Genomic DNA, 21,944 nt, shown 5'->3' with positions numbered 1-21,944 from the left:
AGAGGGTTTTTTAGAGAGAGAAAGGAGGGTGGTGGATTGAGTTGGGAGTCTTGGAGCCGAGTAACAATGGGCTTTGAGAGCTGGGCCCGGATTTGTAGCTGGGCTCGCTGGCTTTGGAAAGAGGAATAAAAAGTTTTGGAGCCGGCCCCCTTTTTTTTTTTTTTTTTTTTTTTGAATAGAGAATATATATATTTTTTCTAATACATAGTAACATATGTATTTTTTTTCTTTTCTTTTCTTTTCTTTTGTAATAAAATTGACTTTCTTTAATGAAACATTTACTTATTTATTTTGTTGTGACTGTACTTGAAGTTTTGAAATTTCAAGTTGCCTATGTACTCTTCCAAAGAAGGGATCAAATCATAACGTAGTTTAAATACATATATTTTTTTTTGTTGGTGCCGTACACAGTTTATGCTCTTGCGGGCTAGGAGCATTTTGTTGTTACCTTTTACGCTCGTGCGGACAATGAGCTTTTGATGCCATTTGCAGTTTCAGCTCATGCAAGCAAGGAGCGTTTGTTGTCGCCTTTTATGCTCGTGCGGACAAGGAGCTTTGGTTGTCGTCTTTTAGGATCGTGCGAACGAGGAGCGTTTTTTTTTATGATTTTGTCAAACGATCTTAGAGAGGCATTCCTTGCAATCTTCATAGCAAGGAGTCTTGACTGAGTGATTGAAGAAGTCTTTTGGGAAGAAATCGCGCATCGTGATGGCAATGGACGATCTTTGTGTCATAACTTCATCATCCTCAACACTTTCATGTAGCTTTGAAGGTTGACGGTAGCTGCTTTGCCCCCTTTCCAATTGGTGAACTTGTGGAGGAGACCTATGTTTCTTGTGCATTTTCTTTGGAGTGACATAAGTCCATCCTTCAACTTCACTTGACTTGACTGACATAGTTTTGGAGCATGCCCCCGGCGGTTGAGGTGAAGATTTTGAGTTCAAAGAGCCAGAAGTGATGGTGGTATAGTCTGACTTCACCACATCATTAAGATCTAGCTCGATGATCCCTTTCTGAGCCAACTTCATGATGAGATCTTTTAGCACAAAACACTTTTCCGTCGGATGACCAATGAAGCGGTGGAATTTACAGTACCTTGGACTGTCAGTACGGTTCATCTCTTCCGGCCGTTTACACTCAGGTAGGTTGATCACCTTTTTTTCCAGCAAGTCATCTAACATGGCAACCACGTCAGAGTCGGGGAATGGATAAGTCTTCTCCTCAAGCTCCTTCAAAGTGGGTCTACGTATCTCTTGATCACGAAAAGCTTCGGTTTGAATCGCCTTGCCTCGTGTATGGGTTTTGACTGGAGTTGTGTTGAGCGTCATTGCTTCCTTGGTGGGTTTCCACGCAGCCTTATCCACCTTGGGCCCCAAAACTTTGTCATTCTTGTAGTCGGCGATCTGTTCTTTCTTCCCATGACGGGTGATGCTTAACTCCATATCATGGGCGCGGGTGGCTAACTCCTCAAATGTTCGTGGTTTGATGCCTTGAAGGATGTAGTGTAGTCCCCACTGCATGCCTTGAACGCACATCTCAATGGCAGAGGTTTCAGAAAGCCGATCTTTGCAATCCAGACTTAAAGAACGCCATCTATTTATGTAGTCGACGACAGGTTCATCTTTCCACTGTTTCGTACTGGTCAGCTCTAGCATGTTTACAGTACGACGAGTGCTGTAGAAACGGTTGAGGAATTCCCTTTCTAGCTGGTCCCAACTGTTGATAGACTCAGGTTCGAGGTCAGTGTACCAGTCAAAAGCGTTACTTTTCAGCGAACGCACGAACTGTTTGACGAGGTAGTCTCCCTCTGTCCCAGCATTGTTGCAAGTTTCAATGAAATGGGCGACATGTTGCTTCGGGTTGCCTTTTCCATCGAACTGCATGAATTTTGGGGGTTGATAACCCCTTGGCATCTTTAAAGCATCAATCTTCTTGGAGTAAGGCTTTGAGTACAGTACGGATTCATGCGAGCTTCCTTCGTACTGTGTCTTGACAGTGCTTGCGATCATCTCCTGTAGCTGCTGGATAGAGAGAGATCCCATGAATGCCGTTGCTTGGTCTAGCTTCGGCTTCTCTTCAACTTTCTCCACTGGTGGCTCCTCTTCTTCGTCGTATTCTTTCTTTAATAGGCCAATATTTGGGTCGACTTTCACGTCGGGCAGCGCATCTAGTTGGTTGACAAGTGCGGCAATCTGCAAGTCCTTCTCTTCCACAGTCCGTGTGAGCTTTGCGATTGCTTCATTCATCTGAGCTAGCTGCTCCTCGATTGAAGTTGCTCCAGTGGTCATGACTTGCATGGTTGTACTGCCGCTTGGATCAGGGTCGGAGAGTAGGGACTCTGAGTATTTCCTCGGGCTTTCGTCTTCTTTACCTTCTTGAACCGTGATGTAGAAAACATCTTGGATCTCCTCTTCAGTGCCGTTCTCTTGAGTTTGTTGGCATGAAGATTTGCCAGTGTGGACGATGATGCGCCTCCTTACCTTCAGTGGTCCTTTTGTGTCGACCTCTAGGATTGCTTGGCGCTCCATCCTTGAAGGAATCAAGCTTCGAGCGTCGTCTTTTTCTCCTAACCCATCGAGCTTTTCTCCCTTTGGGGTTGTCTTCCTCTTTCCAAAAGGCTTACCATTATCTTCAAATATTTCTGAAGCTGATCGTCGCAGAGGAGAGATAGCTGTGTTGCTTTGTTTCTTAGGCTTTAACAACCTTTCAAAAACAGAGCTTTGGGATGTCGGCGCGTTAAGCCTCTTGAAGACAGAGGTTCGGTCTTGACCACCAATGCGATTAAGCACTGAAGTTCTGGAGCTTGAATGGCTCATCCTATTGAAGACCGACGTCCGAGGGGAGGGTTTAGGCTCTTCTTGGTCTTGTTCAATGCTCACGCTGATGTGTTGAGCGCTAGCTTTCTTCACTTTGCTTGAAATCTTCACGGGTGCATTTAGTGTGAAGCCAAGTCCAGCCTTGTTGTTGTCAACTCCATAATCATGCTCCTTCAACTTCTTTTGAGTCTCGGTGAGGTCGCGATCTTTGTTGTTGACGGTGTTTGAAACCTTCTTTCCAAGATTTGAAGAGGAAGCAAAGTCATGCCTAGCCTTTGACATGAGTTCGTAGGCATTTGGGTTGAAGCCTTCTTCGGTCCTCTTAGTTGGAAGAGCGCTTGGTTTCACTTTGACGCCATGCTGTGCCTCCAGACGGTTGATGAGTCCGGCGGTTTGCAAGTTTTTCTCCTCTGCAGTCTTTATCAGCCTTGCAATTGTTTCCTTCATCTGAACCAGCTGTCTTTCAATGGAGGTAGTGCCGATAGTCATGACTTGTTCTTTGTTTGAAGCCCTGGACTGTGCTTGAATATCTTGAACGGAGACAGAGATGAGAGGTAGAGATGGTCCCACTGGGCGTGCCAAATTTGTAAACACGAAAAGTTCCTGAAACAAGAAACAAGAATACCGTGTACAAAATATATTTTTGTGTTTAATGATTTTTTGGGTTACAATCTCTTTGTAATTTGATCATCTGATTCTATCTTCGTAAGGTGAAGGTTTGTGGATGAGCTGTTGATCCAAAGGGCCGTCGGGGCTTGATCTAGGGATGAACAGTTGATGAACGAATCTTCGAGGGCTTTTGGGCTTGATCTTGAAGAACAATTGGATGTATGGATTTCTTCAAGGGCTTTTGGGCTTGATCTTGAAGGTTGATGGATGAGCGGATCTTCAAGGGCTTTTGGGCTTAATCTTGAAGAACGATTGGATGTGTGGATTTGTTGAGGTTGTTGATCCAAAGGGCCGTTGGGGCTTGATCTTAGGATGAACGGATGATGAACACTTTCTTCAAGGGGCCGTCGGGGCTTGATCTTGAGTCGGTGGAAGTTCTTCAAGGGCCGTTGAGGCTTGACCTTTGAAGGAGGATTTGACGAAGAACGAAGAGTGTTTTCTTGATCCTTCGGGATTTGCTTGAGAGCTTTAGAGTTTCGAGGCTTCAAGGTTTTGGTGTGATGTAAATTCCCTTCTTTCTTTCTTTCTTCCTTTCTTTCTCCTTCCTCCCAAAATGAATGTCTTGGCTTTCTATTTATAGAATTCCAAAACTTGATTTTTGGATTTAAATAATCAGATGAAATAAATCATTTCTGCCAGGTAATGACACGTGTCCTATTTGATGACTTTTCCAATTTATTTCAATTTTTCGTTGAGTCACACGTTACATGTAAAATTTATGTGACACGTGAGCGTTGAAATTTTAATTATTGGTCAACATTCACTTCACCGAAATTTCGATGTCCACAAATGCCCCCACTTCAAGGCGCGTCGTAGACATGTGCTTGTCACGTGTAGAAGATGCGTTTTGAAGTCCCTTAATGTAGATGTCAACCCAAGGGCCGTCGGGGCTTGATCTTGAATTGGGCTGGAAATTTCTTCAAGGGCCATCGAGGCTTGATCTTGAGTTCGACTGGAAGATTTTCTGATTTCCCCCAATCGTTGATTTTCCACAGGCTTAACCTTGAACTGGGCTGGAGATTTCTTCAAGGGCCATCGAGGCTTGATCTTGAGTTCGACTGGAAGATTTTCTGATTTCCCCCAATCGTTGATTTTCCTTTGTGCTACTCTTGAACTGGGCAGCAGGATTCTTTTGGTCTCCCCCGAAGGTCTGAGCTTACTCCTTTTATCTGTTTCTTTGTTCAATCTCTCCAATTCGTATTGAAGAGGGTTAGAGGATAGCTCAGCATATGCAGTTGTTGCTTGTCTCCACATGCCTCAATGTATCATTTTCACTTGCCTTACTTGCTCCCCTTTGCAGAAGTGGTCCCTTCTCTGGAAGTGTATCAACCGTTGAAGATGACTACTCGAGAGCAACGCTAGGTAAGCAACCAGGGAATAGATTCCAGGCAGTCGGTTCCAGATCGGAAGACTGACTCCAAGTGCCGGCTGATTGCTTCTTTCACTTTGCCATGCGAGTAAGAACAAGGACAAAGGAAAAGACAGGGAAAATGCATGATATGAGATACCTTTGTTTTCAAAGAAGCAGCGAATGAATCAGCACATATATTTGTTGTGCTTGTCTCCACATGCTTCGATGTATCATTTTCACTTGCCTTACTTTCTCCCTTTGTAGAAGTGGTATTTCCTTATGCAGGTTTGGCATCTTCTCTTGTAGTATTTGTCCTCTGATGCAGGAGTTGAATGCAAACCTTGCATTTGAATGGACCATCACTTCTTGGTGGCAGCGCAAGTTTGAGTGGAGGTTCCGGCATATTGCTTTCTCTGTCCTTATCCTGGCAGGTGAGAACAAGGGCAAAGGAAGGTAGGGATGAACAGTTGATGGGTGAGAACAAGGGCTTTATTTCTGCCAGATGAAATAAATCATTTCTGCCAGATGAAATAAAGTGTTCATCATCCGTTCATCCTAAGATCAAGCCCCAACGGCCCTTTGGATCAACAACCTCAACAAATTCACACATCCAATCGTTCTTCAAGATTAAGCCCAAAAGCCTTGAAGATCCGTTCATCCATCAACCTTCAAGATCAAGCCCAAAAGCCCTTGAAGAAATCCACACAACCATTATTCAAGATCAAGCCCCGACGGCCCTTGAAGAAAGTGTTCATCATTCATCATCCGTTCATTCAAGATCAAGCCCAAAAGCCCTTGAAGAAATCCACACAACCATTATTCAAGATCAAGCCCCGACGGCCCTTGAAGAAAGTGTTCATCATTCATCATCCGTTCATCCTAAGATCAAGCCCCAACGGCCCTTTGGATCAACAACCTCAACAAACTCATACACCCATTCTTCAAGATCAACCCCAACGCCCCTTGAAGATCTATTCATCAACTGTTCATCCTTAGATCAAGCCTCGACGGCCCTTTGGATCAACAGCTCATCCACAAACCTACACCCTACGAAGATAGAATCAAAGGATCAAATTACAAAGAGATTGTAACCCCAAAAATCATTAAACACAAAAATATATTTTGTACACGTATTCTTGTTTCTTGTTTCAGGAATTTTTCGTGTTTACAAATTTGGCACGCCCGGTGGGATCATCTCTACCTCTCATCTCTGTCTCCGTTCAAGATATTCAAGCACAGTCCATGGCTTCAAACAAAGAACAAGTCATGACTATCGGCACTACCTCCATTGAAAGACAGCTGGTTCAGATGAAGGAAACAATTGCAAGGCTGATAAAGACTGTAGAGGAGAAAAACTTGCAAACCGCCGGACTCATCAACCGTCTGAAGGCACAGCATGGCGTCAAAGTGAAACCAAGCTCTCTTCCAACTAAGAGGATCGAAGAAGGCTTCAACCCAAATGCCTACGAACTCATGTCAAAGGCTAGGCATGACTTTGCTTCCTCTTCAAATCTTGGAAAGAAGGTTTCAAACACCGTCAACAACAAAGATCGCGACCTCACCGAGACTCAAAAGAAGTTGAAGGAGCATGATTATGGAGTTGACAACAACAAGGCTGGACTTGGCTTCACACCAAATGCACCCGTGAAGAATTCAAGCAAAGTGAAGAAAGCTAGCGCTTAACACATCAGCGTGAGCATTGAACAAGACCAAGAAGAGCCTAAACCCTCCCCTCGGACGTTGGTCTTCAATAGGATGAGCCATTCAAGCTCCAGAACTTCAGTGCTTAATCGCATTGGTGGTCAAGACCGAACCTCTGTCTTCAAAAGGCTTAACGCGCCGACATCCCAAAGCTCTGTACCCCAAAGGGAGAAAAGCTCGATGGGTTAGGAGAAAAAGATGACGCTCGAAGCTTGATTCCTTCAAGGATGGAGCGCCAAGCAATCCTAGAGGTCGACACAAAAGGACCACTGAAGGTAAGGAGGCGCATCATCGTCCACACTGGCAAATCTTCATGCCAACAAACTCAAGAGAACGGCACTGAAGAGGAGATCCAAGATGTTTTCTACATCACGGTTCAAGAAGGTAAAGAAGACGAAAGCCCGAGGAAATACTCAGAGTCCCTACTCTCCGACCCTGATCCAAGCGGCAGTACAACCATGCAAGTCATGACCACTGGAGCAACTTCAATCGAGGAGCAGCTAGCTCAGATGAATGAAGCAATCGCAAAGCTCACACGGACTGTGGAAGAGAAGGACTTGCAGATTGCCGCACTTGTCAACCAACTAGATGCGCTGCCCGACGTGAAAGTCGACCCAAATATTGGCCTATTAAAGAAAGAATACGACGAAGAAGAGGAGCCACCAGTGGAGAAAGTTGAAGAGAAGCCGAAGCTAGACCAAGCAACGGCATTCATGGGATCTCTCTCTATCCAGCAGCTACAGGAGATGATCGCAAGCACTGTCAAGACACAGTACGAAGGAAGCTCGCATGACTCCGTACTGTACTCAAAGCCTTACTCCAAGAAGATTGATGCTTTGAAGATGCCAAGGGGTTATCAACCCCCAAAATTCATGCAGTTCGATGGAAAAGGCAACCCGAAGCAACATGTCGCCCATTTCATTGAAACTTGCAACAATGCTGGGACAGAGGGAGACTACCTCGTCAAACAGTTCGTGCGTTCGCTGAAAAGTAACGCTTTTGACTGGTACACTGACCTCGAACCTGAGTCTATCAATAGTTGGGACCAGCTAGAAAGGGAATTCCTCAACCGTTTCTACAGCACTCGTCGTACTGTAAGCATGCTAGAGCTGACCAGTATGAAACAGTGGAAAGATGAACCTGTCGTCGACTACATAAATAGATGGCGTTCTTTAAGTCTGGATTGCAAAGATCGGCGTTCTGAAACCTCTGCCATTGAGATGTGCGTTCAAGGCATGCAGTGGGGACTACACTACATCCTTCAAGGCATCAAACCACGAACATTTGAGGAGTTAGCCACCCGCGCCCATGATATGGAGTTAAGCATCACCCGTCATGGGAAGAAAGAACAGATCGCCGACTACAAGAATGACAAAGTTTTGGGGCTCAAGGTGGATAAGGCTGCGTGGAAACCCACCAAGGAAGCAATGACGCTCAACACAACTCCAGTCAAAACCCATACACGAGGCAAGGCGATTCAAACCGAAGCTTTTCGTGATCAAGAGATACGTAGACCCACTTTGAAGGAGCTTGAGGAGAAGACTTATCCATTCCCCGACTCTCACGTGGTTGCCATGTTAGATGACTTGCTGGAAAAAAAGGTGATCAACCTACCTGAGTGTAAACGGCCGGAAGAGATGAACCGTACTGACAGTCCAAGGTACTGTAAATTCCACCGCTTCATTGGTCATCCGACGGAAAAGTGTTTTGTGCTAAAAGATCTCATCATGAAGTTGGCTCAGAAAGGGATCATCGAGCTAGATCTTAATGATGTGGTGAAGTCAGACTATACCACCATCACTTCTGGCTCTTTGAACTCAAAATCTTCACCTCAACCGCCGGGGGCATGCTCCAAAACCATGTCAGTCAAGTCAAGTGAAGTTGAAGGATGGACTTATGTCACTCCAAAGAAAATGCACAAGAAACATAGGTCTCCTCCACAAGTTCACCAATTGGAAAGGGGGCAAAGCAGCTACCGTCAACCTTCAAAGCTACATGAAAGTGTTGAGGATGATGAAGTTATGACACAAAGATCGTCCGTTGCCATCACGATGCGCGATTTCTTCCCAAAAGACTTCTTCAATCACTCAGTCAAGACTCCTTGCTATGAAGATTGCAAGGAATGCCTCTCTAAGATCGTTTGACAAAATCATCAAAAAAAAACGCTCCTCGTTCGCACGAGCCTAAAAGGCGACAACCAAAGCTCCTTGTCCGCACGAGCATAAAAGGCGACAACAAACGCTCCTTGCTTGCATGAGCTGAAACTGCAAATGGCACCAAAAGCTCATTGTCCGCACGAGCGTAAAAGGTAACAACAAAATGCTCCTAGCCCGCAAGAGCATAAACTGTGTACGGCACCAACAAAAAAAAAAAATATGTATTTGAACTACGTTATGATTTGATCCCTTCTTTGGAAGAGTATGTAGGCAACTTGAAATTTCAAAACTTCAAGTACAGTCACAACAAAATAAATAAATAAATGTTTCATTAAAGAAAGTCAATTTTATTACAAAAGAAAAGAAAAGAAAAGAAAAAAAATACATATGTTACTATGTATTAGAAAAAATATATATATTCTCTATTCAAAAAAAGAAAAAAAAAAAAAAAGGGGGGGCCGGCTCCAAAACTTTTTATTCCTCTTTCCAAAGCCAGCGAGCCCAGCTACAAATCCGGGCCCAGCTCTCAAAGCCCATTGTTACTCGGCTCCAAGACTCCCAACTCAATCCACCACCCTCCTTTCTCTCTCTAAAAAACCCTCTCTCAAGAACTCTGGGTTTGTACCTTCAGAGATGGTGGTTCAAGACGATTGGACGAGGGTGGCGATGACCGATGACGTGCTCGTGGTCGAGCTACTGCTGCGGCTCAAGCAGGTGCAGGCGGCGGGGCCGTCGTCTTCGCTGCGGTCTTCGTCTCCGATGTCGCAGTCTCTTTTGACGCTCAGGTGGAGTGTAAGGATGCCACGCTCCAAAGCGGCGTCGTCCGGTTCCAGATTCGACGGCGGCGTCTCACACCAGAGGAACAGCGGCAAGAACGGCGTCGATTCCACCACTAGATGCAGCCCCACGACTCCGCTTTCATGGAGCGGCGGTACCGGCTCTCTATCCGCCACCGCCGACGGCTTTGAAGAGTCCAGCTGCCCCAGATCCAAGGGTAATGGTACATATGAATCCACCAGCACCACCAATGCCGCCAAGAGGGCAAGGAGAAAGAAGACATATGCTGAGTTTAAAGAGCAGGAAAGTTCGTTGTTGAAGGAAAAGACACATCTGGAAAAGGAAATAGCGACCTTACAAGCAACTTTCAAGGAGCAAAGAGCCAAAAATGACAACTTTAAGAGAATCAAGATTGATTTGAACTTGCATTCTGCAAGGAATTTGAGTGCAAACTTTGACGGAGCAGGGAAAGCAATTTCCAGCCAACCCCATGAGAGAAGAGCTTCTTCGAGTAACACTGCATACTACATTCCTTCGGATTTGGGCCAGGCCTCACTGTCGAGACCGTTGTGCTTCACAGTGTGGCTGCTTGAAGACATGAAAATCAGCGTTGATTTATCTATCTGCTTCTACCCAATTGATCAGGGACTGTCTGATTCAGACCACCTTCAAAAAAAAAAATCCCCAAAATTCTCAGGCTTTCGATCGTCTCGATCCACCCAATTCCATGGCCACCACCAATGGCGCATTTCCGAGAGCTGCGGACGCTGAGAACAGCTTGGAGAAGATCAAGCGCCAGCTCGCATCGGGTTCGGGTCGGAACTTGTTGCAGAGTCCACTTCTCAAGCGATCCGAGACTCTGAGAAAATGGAACGAGCAGTGGGTGATCTTAGACCCGACAACAGGGAGAATGGAATACAAGATTAGGAGAAATGAGCCGACTCTCAAGGGAACCATTCCATTTAATGCGAATAACACAATTACCCTATCTCCCGTGAACTTCCATGGGTTGCAAAAGTATGACGGTTGCTGTTTCTATATTGGGACCCCGCAGAAAAAGGACTACTTCCTTTGCGCACAGACTCCTGGGGCAGCTAGAGCTTGGGTAGCAACACTACAAGCAACACAATTGGTTCTAAAGGCCTATAAAGAAGCTGTGGATTCCTTGAGTGGCAATGGCTCTGCAAAACTAGGAACGGTTGCAGCAGTAGTTGCTGCTGCCAATTCAACTGCTTCGGAGAGTTCTAAGGAAATCGAAGCAGCAATGCACATTTTCTTTGAGAAATGCTTTGGGAGTGATAACCAATAAGCCAACTGGTGCTCCGCGTGAGATTTGCCAGTTCCTAGCCACATTATGTAGTTCGTCATCTTTGACCCGAAGTGTCTCCTTCATAATTGCAAAATCATCCATTGGAAGAGAGCTTGGTTTCACTTTGACGCCATGCTGTGCCTCCAGACGGTTGATGAGTCCGGCGGTTTGCAAGTTTTTCTCCTCTGCAGTCTTTATCAGCCTTGCAATTGTTTCCTTCATCTGAACCAGCTGTCTTTCAATGGAGGTAGTGCCGATAGTCATGACTTGTTCTTTGTTTGAAGCCATGGACTGTGCTTGAATATCTTGAACGGAGACAGAGATGAGAGGTAGAGATGATCCCTCCGGGCGTGCCAAATTTGTAAACACGAAAAGTTCCTGAAACAAGAAACAAAAATACGTGTACAAAATATACTTTTGTGTTTAATGATTTTAAGGGTTACAATCTTTTTGTAATTTGATCCTCTGATTCTATCTTCGTAGGGTGTAGGTTTGTGGATGAGCTGTTGATCCACAGGGCCGTCGAGGCTTGATCTAAGGATGAACAGTTGATGAATGGATCTTCAAGGGGCGTTGGGCTTGATCTTGAAGAATGGGTGTATGAGTTTGTTGAGGTTGTTGATCCAAAGGGCCGTTGGGGCTTGATCTTAGGATGAACGGATGATGAACGATGAACACTTTCTTCAAGGGCCGTCGGGGCTTGATCTTGAATAATGGTTGTGTGGATTTCTTCAAGGGCTTTTGGACTTGATCTTGAATGAACGGATGATGAATGATGAACACTTTCTTCAAGGGCCGTCGGGGCTTGATCTTGAATAATGGTTGTGTGGATTTCTTCAAGGGCTTTTGGGCTTGATCTTGAAGGTTGATGGATGAACAGATCTTCAAGGCTTTTGGGCTTAATCTTGAAGAACGATTGGATGTGTGAATTTGTTGAGGTTGTTGATCCAAAGGGCCGTTGGGGCTTGATCTTAGGATGAACGGATGATGAACACTTTCTTCAAGGGGCCGTCGGGGCTTGATCTTGAGTCGGTGGAAGTTCTTCAAGGGCCGTTGGGGCTTGACCTTGAAGGAGGATTTGACGAAGAACGAAGAGTGTTTTCTTGATCATTCGGGACTTGCTTGAGAGCTTTAGAGTTTCAAGGCTTCAAGGTTTTGGTGTGATGTGAATTCCCTTCTTTCTTTCTCTTCTTCCTTCCTCCCAAAATGAATGTCTTGGCTTCCTATTTATAGAATTCCAAAACTTGATTTTTGGATTTAAATAATCAGATGAAATAAATCATTTCTGCCAGGTAATGACACGTGTCCTATTTGATGACTTTTCCAATTTATTTCGATTTTTCGTTGAATCACATGCTACATGTAAAATTTATGTGACACGTGAGCGTTGAAATTTTAATTATTGGTCAACATTCATTTCACCGAAATTTCGATGTCCACAGTCCCGTTACTTGATCTCTGAATGTTTGTTTTTTGTGATTTTTTTTTAATGTGATCTCCAAGCATATACAAACAAGTTTGACGGTTTGGATCGTTGAAATTAGTTTTGGAGAATTCGTATCCCAACAAAACGATAGATTGACTAACACTTAGAGTTTATTTATACTTTCATTAAGTAGAACATAAGATTTTGTGGTATCCACTTGTGTAAATATTTTAAATTGAATATCGTATTCATCCACTGTATTCATATAGGGTCAAAGAGTGTACCTGTAAAAAATCATCAAAATCGGAGTTAAAATAACCATTAAATCATGAATTTTCGTTTATAACCGTCGAAAAGCTTTGTCCCGTTACTTGATCTCTAAATGTTTGTTTTTTGTGATTTTTTGTTAATGTGATCTCCAAGCATATACAAACAAGTTTGACGGTTTGGATCGTTGAAATTAGTTTTGGAGAATTCGTATCCCATCAAAACGATAGATTGACTAATACTTAGAGTTTATTTATAATTTCATTAAGTATAACATAAGATTTTGTGGTATCCACTTGTGTAAATATTTTAAATTGAAGATCAAATTCATTCATTGTATTCATATAGGGTCAAGGAATGTACCTGTAAAGAATCATCAAAATCGGAGTTAAAATAACCGTTAAATCGTGAGTTTTTGTTTATAACCGTCGAAAAGCTTTGTCCCGTTATTTGATCTCTGAATGTTTGTTTTTTGTGATTTTTTGTTGATGTGATCTCCAAGCATATACAAACAAGTTTAACGGTTTGGATCGTTGAAATTAGTTTTTTAGAATTCGTATCCCAACAAAACAATAGATTGACTAACACTTAGAGTTTATTTATACTTTCATTAAGTAGAACAATAGATTTTGTGGTATCCACTTGTAGAAATATTTTAAATTGAAGATCGAATTCATTCATTGTATTCATATAGGGTCAAGGAATGTACCTGTAAAAAATCATCAAAATCGAAGTTAAAATAATCGTTAAATCGTAATTTTTTGTTTATAACCGTCGAAAAGTTTTGTCCCGTTACTTGATTGCTGAATGTTTGTTTTTTGTGATTTTTTGTTAATGTGATCTCCAAGCATATACAAACAAGTTTGACAGTTTGGATCGTTGAAATTAGTTTTGGAGAATTCGTATCCCAACAAAACGATAGATTGACTAACACTTAAGAGTTTATTTATACTTTCATTAAGTATAACATAAGATTTTGTGGTATCCACTTGTGTAAATATTTTAAATTGAAGATCGAATTCATTCATTGTATTCATATAGGGTCAAGGAGTGTGCCTGTAAAAAATCATCAAAATCGGAGTTAAAATAACCGTTAGATCGTGATTTTTCGTTTATAACCGTCGAAAAGGTTTGTCCTGTTACTTGATCTTTGAATGTTTGTTTTTTGTGATTTTTTGCTGATGTGATCTCAAAGCATATACAAACAAGTTTGATGGTTGGGATCGTTGAAATTAGTTTAAGAGAATTCGTATCCCATAAAAACAATAGATTAACTAACACTTAGAGTTTATTTATACTTTCATCAAGTATAACATAAGATTTTGTAGTATCTACTTGTGTAAATATTTTAAGTTGAAGATGTGACATCCCACATTGCCCAGGGAAGTGATCCTTAAATGTATATTCTCATCCCTACCTAGCACGAGGCCTTTTGGGAGCTCACTGGCTTCGGGTTCCGTAGGAACTCCGAAGTTAAGCGAGAAGGGGGCTAGAGCAATCCCATGATGGGTGACCCACTGGGAAGTTGCTCGTGAGTTCCCAAAAACAAAACCGTGAGGGAATGGTAAGCCCAAAGCGGACAATATCGTGCTACGGTGGTGGAGCGGGCCCAGGAAGTGATCCGCCACGGGCCGGGATGTGACAGAAGATCAAATTCATTCATTGTATTCATATATGGTCAAGGAGTGTAGCTATAAAAAATCATCAAAATCGAAGTTAAAATAACCGTTAAATCGTGATTTTTCGTTTATAAGCGTCGAAAAGTTTTGTCACGTTACTTGATCTCTGAATGTTTGTTTTTTGCGATTTTTTGCTGATGTGATCTCAAAGCATATACAAACAAGTTTTACTGTTGGGATCGTTCAAATTAGTTTCGAAGAATTCGTATCCCATCAAGTTCCAATGGTGTGTATATATATATATATATTTATGTATTTATTAAGTAGATTTAAATCTATTTATTTTGTACGTATAATTGACTGGTACACGGAGTAGTATATCACATGTATCATTATAAAAATAGTGAGATATGTCATATGTGTGATAAAATGTTAATAACTTAAAAAAAAAAAAAAAAATTTCTCACCACTTCTATTAATTTTCGTTTTTCCCTCTCTTTTTTGTTTCATTTTCAACTTTTCTTATAATTTTCACTTTTCCCTAATTCCCTCACTTTTTTGTTTCATTTTCAACTTTTCTTATCATTTTCATTTTCCCTCTATTTTTCTTCAAAAAGGGCGGCATGAATGGAATGGAATCAAATCAATGGATGCATCATGCATATTAATTAATAATTATTATAGTTTTTATAAAATTTAATTCAAAATTAAATATATATATATATATAATTAAATAATTATTATAGATAGTTAATATTTTGGGGGTATAATTATTATAGTATATATAATTATTATAATTATTATAGACTTTATAGTTAATTTAATATATATATATATATATATATATATTATAGTTTTTAGGGGTATAAAATTGTTAAATTAATGTATATAATTATTACAACATTTTTTTTAGGGTTATAAAATTATAAAAATAATATTCTGCTTATCGTGTATCGTGTTACTCACGTGTATACCCGAATCAACCCGTTATCTTAACAAGTGCTTATCGGGTTACCCGATTCGTTATCGTGTCGACCCGAACACCTGTTAATTTCGTGTCGTGTTGTGTCGGGTTATCGGGTCGTGTCAGGAATTGCCAGGCCTAGTGTGAAGGATACTTGTTTAATTTGTTTTGAAGACATTTATGGTGATCAAATGTTTTCAATTGGTACTTGTCAACACAAATATAGCTTGCCTTGCATGAAACATCATGTCAAAATAAATTTGCAAAATGGGATCGTGGCACAATGCCCTCATAAAGACTGTAAGTGTGAAGTGAATATCGATGGTTGTAAAAAATTCTTGTCACCTGAACTAGCTGATGTTATGATCGAACGAATCACGGTGTGTTCTATTCCTGTTACAGAGAAAGTTTACTGCCCATATCCGAGGTGTTCCACACTAATGTCAAAACAGTAGGTCTTGGAACATACCAAGACTTCGTTTGTTGGTGAAGGAGGCAGGAAGTGCATGAAATGTAAACACTATTTCTGTATCAATTGCAAGGTTCCTTGGCACTATGATATGAGCTGCTACGATTGCCAGAGATCTGAAACATATTCCTGCGTAGAAGACCAATTGTTGAAATCACTTGCAACGAAGAAACTTTGGCGCCAGTGTTCGAAGTGCAATCATATGGTTGAACTTGATAGTGGTTGCTACCACATCACTTGCAGGTGCTTGTGCTTTACACTTCTAATCCTCCAATCTGATTAATTTTTAGGTTTCCTCTGTGATTCTTTTGCCTGTCTTAATTTAGAAAACTTTGAAATGTTATACAGTAAAACCTCTACACATTCGTAATGTTGGGACAAAAACCTAATTTAATGCTCAAGGTATTTAAAGGTGATAGTCAGGCGGTAGGTAGGGCCTAGTGCCAAGAGACTAGGCGGGGGACGAGGTGGGGGCTTGGGAGTTTTTAAAAATAATTAAAAAAATAATTAAATTTATTGTATAACATATAAATAATTGTTCATTTATACTTAAAAATACATAATTGTATTGTGAAAGTGAAACATTAATTGCAAACATAAATTGATATTAAAAATAGCAAAAAAAAAGTCATCAAACCACCCACCCCGCTCTAGCTTGCTTATGCCCACTTAAGCGGGTGCCTAGGCCGGAGGCTAGGTGAGTCTAGGTCTCATTTCTTTCTTTTTTTTTTAAAAAACGCCTAGGGATTAGTCTAGGCGGTGGCTTGCCACTTAGTACTTAGGCAACCGAAATAGAGATGTAGTTACAAAATTATATTTTGATTAACTTATCCTAAATGAAAGTTGAATAGATGAAATGAACTATATTAGTAGTGGAACATGCTAATTTTCAAGCATACACATTATAAAAAGACAGACAACTAGTCTATCTTAGCTTGTCCAGTACATCAATATTGCTAGTAAAGTTGTAATTCTTCGCACGTTGTCCCAAGATCCCGATGCAAATACAATTTTCTCTTGTAATGACCTTTTGACCTTCTTACCAAGAAAAGGCGTCACTCGTGTTGTTTTATTGTATTGTATTTTATTTTATTTTTCCGGATGCATATATAATTTCATGATTTTTGTATAATCCCTTGTTGTCTGTACCACGTTTATATTGTCTCTGTAGATGTGGACATCAGTTTTACTATACTTGTAGAGCTGAATGGAAGAACAAGCATGCGACATGTTCCTGCACGATCTGGGACGAGCATTTTATTATAGGCCGTGACGACGAGTGTGACATGTCAGTATATGTGAGCACTCTCTTGTCGAATTACAAATATGCACATCTAGAGTTCTAAACAGATAGGTTGATATATTGAGTTTTCTTTTGATTTCTCATCAATTTCTTTAGGTTTCTTTCTTATGTTAAAGTGTAGTTGTAACCTGTACTAAGAGATCAGAGAGGGCGTAGGAAAGGTGGTGGAGGACCAACAATGCAGAAGGTATTAATGTGAAACAGATTTTGTGCAAGGATTTCTTTCTTTTTATTGTTGGAACTATGTTTTCTCCCTTTGGCTTAGTTTTCTTTTGATCAGTGTTTTAACTCGCGGGGATGCATTTTTTTCTCCTCATAGAGTTCTTGAGGAGTAATGGCTCTTTTGAAGTGATTTTGGAAGGGCTAGAAGCAGTTTTTGCCAGAAGCACCTCCCATGTGCTTCTGTTATCTATCCGCGCTCATGGTTTAAGCATCACCAAGATCACCCAATTCTCGAATTTACAGTCGGTTGTCTAAGTAAATAAAAGATAGTTTATGAAGTGGTTCAGGTGTCCCCGACCAAGTATATAAAACGGTCATCACTGGTTAGCATCTCACATGGAAGACACTGCTACTACACAGACATAACCCTTCTATGTATTAGACACCTACAACTCCCCTGAGATTGGGTTGAACCACGGTCAGTTGACATGGGAAAGACTTGTCTGAATTGTTTCCATCTTTTTAAGGATGTCAAGATACTCAGGACAGAGTAATTAAATAAAATAATTTAAGAATTTCAATGAAACATGAACTCCTTAGGTTAATTTAAGAATCTCTTAAAAAATAGCTCAAGAAAGACGCTTCCCAACTCAACCCACTCTACTCTTAAAAAATAGCTCAAGCTTTAGGCTTTTGTCTTGTATTGCTAAGTTAGCACTCTCACACTTGGTGAGCTAGCTAGTGGTTATAACTCCATTATTATGGTAGCAACGGTAATATGAAAAATATTATTAAGAAATTGGTTTAATTGCTATATCTCTTTCTCTCTCTATGTGTCTCGTTCTCTCTTTATCTCTACATGCGCCATTGTTGCAGGTGTTTTCGTTCAACCCCTATCGTTGATGCTAACATTGGTATCACCCAACTAGTCCTGGTTCCCTCATGTGCATGACTCGTCATGCCCCTGTCACTCATGCTACCACTATGGAAGCCTATGTTGCTTCTCTGGAAGCCACTGTTGCTTTCATTCCCACCCTTATCGCTAAGGCGATGAATACCTTTATCACTAACGCTGTGTCCACCACTTTTGGCACCAACCTTTCGCTGCATCTCGAGTCTCGTCTCTCAATCTACTTTGAGCAATTCTGTCATGAGCTTGCTTTCGTGGAAAGGGTAAGAGCTTCTTAGCTCTACCAAGTGCTGATCATCCACCTCACTGCGAAACTGATTAGATCCAACTCCTGCGCAGCCCTAACTGGACTGGCAGAGGTCCACATCTGCATTAACCATAGACTCCAAAGGTAGATTTGCTTAATTTCTCTGACTGTGAAGACCCATTGGCATAGATCTATAAGGCTGAGCAATTTTTTGTTTTCTATAACACTCCAGAGAATCAACGAGTCATCACAACTTATTTGCACTTGGAAAGTGAAGTTCTACAGTGGTTAGATGGATTGCATCCACTCCACTCCACGCTAGGAAGATTTCACTAGTGCATTTTGCAGAGAATTTGGACCATCAGAGTTTGATGAAAGTTCTGAGGCACTGTTTAGCTTTGTCACACAAGTACATTACGTTATTATATTGTCGAGTTTAGGCGATTAGACAATCGTACCACTAGTTTATGGCTTATTTTGCTCAATAGTTGTTTCTTGGAAGGTCTTACACACAAACTGAAGTTTGATGACAAATTACTTAATCCTGCAATTGCCATTATTGTGCAATTGGATACAAAGATCTTTGAATTGAAATCGAATTTTCCTAGAGCTTCTGTGACTGTTAAACCCCTACTATTGCTTGCAATTCACATATTGTGCCTCATGCTGGTGCCTTACCCATAAAGAAACTAATTTCTATTGAGATTCATCAGAAAAGAGAAAGGGTGAGTGTTAGTTCTACTCTAATAAATGGACCAAGGGGCACAAATGTGGTTTTAAACAATTTCTCATACTCGTTGTGATAAATGCTGACCTTGTACTTGATTGTCATGATTTGAATCCTGAGTTGAATGTTATGGAGTTAAGTTCTTGTGTTTTTTATGGTGTTACTGTTTGGCACACTGCTCAAACTATGAAAGTCACTGGAACAATCAATGGACAAACTGTCAAAATACTTTTGGACTCAAGAAGCACTCATAACTTGACTCCAAGTTATTGAGACATTGGGGACATCAAGCTCAATCCACCAAAGCTTTTAAAGTGATGATAACAAATGGTGGCAAAGTAAGGAGTTCAAATTGTTACAGATCTTCTAGTCTATCTTTGGGAGGATATGATTGCGCAAAGAACTTGTTTTCACATCCACTGGGAGGCTGTGATGTGGGGCTTGGAGTCTAGTGGCTCTCTGCAGTGAGTCTAGTCTTGTGGGACTTCCAACTCTTGACAATAGAGTTTACTAGAAATAATAGGCAGTATAAGTTGTATCACAATCCTTCTAGTGAATCACTAATTTAAGAAATGTCTATTTAGTATATTGACAATGCACCCTTCAATTCCAAGTTGGGGTTATTTTTGTATTCCATGGAGAGTCGAAAGCTGGAAGCCACTAGTGAGATATTTGGCTGCCCTACTAATCTCCCTCATTCACGAGCTTATGATCACCACATTCCCTTATTACCTGGGGTAAAACCTTCTAATATAAGCCCCTACCACTATAGTCATTTGCAAAAAACAGAAATAGAAAAGGTTGTGCAAGAATTGCTCACTGTAGGATTTATTTAACCAAGTCGTAGTCCATTCTATTTCCCAATGTTATTGGTTAAGAAGAAGGAAGGAACCTGAAGGATGTGTATTGATTATACGGAGCTCAATGCACTCACAATTAAGGACAAGTATCCAACTCCCTTATTTCTTAGAAGAATTATTTGGTGATGCCTTCTTCTCAAAGTTGGATATGAGGCCTGGATACCATCAAATACTCTTGCAACCTGAAGATGTTGAAAAAAAAAGGTTTTAAACACATGAGAGCCATTATGAATTCTTGGTGATGCCATTTGGGCTCACAAATGCCTCTGCAACCTTCCAAAGTCTCATGAATGACCTCTTCAGGCCTTATCTTAGAAAATTTGTGTTGGTGTTCTTTGATGATCTGCTTATCTATAGTCATAGTTGGGTGGAACACCTTGCTCATTTGAGAATTGTATTTGAGATCCTACAACAGCATCAACTATACCTTTAAAAGTCTAAGCATTCCTTAGGACAAAGAAAAGTGGAATATCTTGGGCATATAGTCTCTGCCAATAGTGTTGAGATTGACCCAACTAAGTTGCAAACTTTCAAGAATTGGCATGTGCCTAGGAATATCAAAAAGCTCAAAGGATATAGAGTAATACATCAACCTTTGTACAACCTCACAAAAAATGACAGCTTCTTGTGGACTGATGCTGGTACACAAGCCTTTTAAAAACTTAAAGAAATTATGGCTTCCCCTCAAGTGTTTGGCCTCCTTGATTTCTCAAAACCTTTTGAGATAAAAATGTGATGCATCATGAGGAGGAATTGGTGCAATGTTGCAGCAAAGCAAGAAACCTATTGTCTTTACCAGTCAAACATTAGGCCTAGAAATCAAGCTTTCTCCACATATGAGATAGAGCTAATTGCCATAGTACATGCAGTTAAGCAACGGAAGAGTTACTTACAAGGAAGACACTTCATTATTAAGACTGATTACAACAGCCTTAAGTATTTTCTACACCAAATGGCCAACAAACCATTCCAACAGAAATTGGTCTCAAAGCATTTGGGATCTGATTATAGATATAATATAAATCAGGGCATGACAATGTTGTTACTGATGCATTATCAAGGGTCCCAAAAACATCTTTGCTACGAGAACCAACAAGTGATCCTTCATTAAAAGATGTTGCTATATTATACCTTTACTATGGGTGGTTAGATGACTTGAGAAGGCACACTGAGCAAGACAATTGGATCACAAAGAAGACATAAGAAGTACTGAAGAGTGTTGCTAAAGGCAGTGGCAGCTCTGCACTTGCCAAATTCTCAGTTGAGAATGGTTTCTCATGTTACAAGAAACAGATTATTATCAATCCTAGTTTAGGATAAAGGCATAAACTCATTAAAGATTACCATTCTACTCTTGTTGAAGGGCACCAAGGGGTTGTCAAAACCTACCATAGGTTGAATAAGAGGTTCTATTAGCAGGGAATGAAGGGCATCATCAAGCAACTTGTGGCATAATGCCATGTTTGCCAGCAAAACAAGTTTGAAACTTTCTTCCCTCCTAGATTGCTTCAACCATTACTTATCCTTAGAAAGGTATGGATTGATATTATTATGGATTTTATAGTGGGACTACCTTTATGCAAAGACAAATCAGTGATAATGGTGGTAGTTGATATACTTTCCAGGTATTCACACTTTATAGCCTTGTCTCAACCTTACATTGCTTCTGTGGTTGCTCAAGTATTCATCGACAATATGTTTAAGGTACATGGAATGCCTTAGTTCATAGTTAGTGATAGATACCCCATTTTTATCAGTTCTTTTTGGAGAAAGTTCTTTAAGCTGCAAAATAACAAGTTGTGCATGTCATCAGGTTATCACCCTCAAAGTGATAGGCAAAGTGAGGTGATGAATAGATGTTTGGAGACTTACCTGAGATGTTTTGTAAGGGCACAACCTAGGAATTGGGTTAAATGACTTCTTGGGCTGAATGGTGTTTCAATACCTCATATCACACCTCTTCAAGGTTTACTTCAATACCCCTTATCACACTTCTTCAAGATTTACTCCCTTTGAATTGGTTTAAGGATACTCACCACCTCATATAGCTACTTAAGAGTTAGGAACTACAAAAGTGGATTATAGGGAACAAACTTTGTTGGAGAGGGACAAATTATAACTGTGCTCAAAGCTAACCTAATGGTGGCTCAAAATGAAGGTGCAATTAGACAAAAGGAGGAGTGAAAGACAGTTTACTCTTGGTGACTCAAT

The 21,944-nt window shown here is 40.9% G+C and overlaps 1 protein-coding gene and 1 pseudogene across 1 annotated transcript; both read left to right on the top strand.

Annotated features, from left to right (window-relative positions):
• Positions 1-9,302: 9,302 nt before the first annotated feature.
• Positions 9,303-10,126, top strand: LOC137743036 (uncharacterized). Its single transcript, XM_068482957.1, has 2 exons — positions 9,303-10,014; positions 10,116-10,126. Exons 1-2 carry the CDS (start codon positions 9,327-9,329, stop codon positions 10,124-10,126), a joined length of 699 nt encoding a protein of 232 aa, XP_068339058.1. The 5' UTR covers positions 9,303-9,326.
• Positions 10,127-10,150: 24 nt separating this feature from the next.
• LOC137743035 (uncharacterized) lies at positions 10,151-20,936 on the top strand (annotated as a pseudogene).
• The last annotated feature ends 1,008 nt before the right edge of the window (positions 20,937-21,944 follow it).

This window comes from Pyrus communis, chromosome 8 (genome assembly GCF_963583255.1).
Source record: "Pyrus communis chromosome 8, drPyrComm1.1, whole genome shotgun sequence".
Classification (NCBI taxonomy): domain Eukaryota; kingdom Viridiplantae; phylum Streptophyta; class Magnoliopsida; order Rosales; family Rosaceae; genus Pyrus; species Pyrus communis.
The sequence above is the reverse complement of the archived record's forward strand: the minus strand, read 5'-3'. Positions and strand labels throughout refer to the sequence as shown.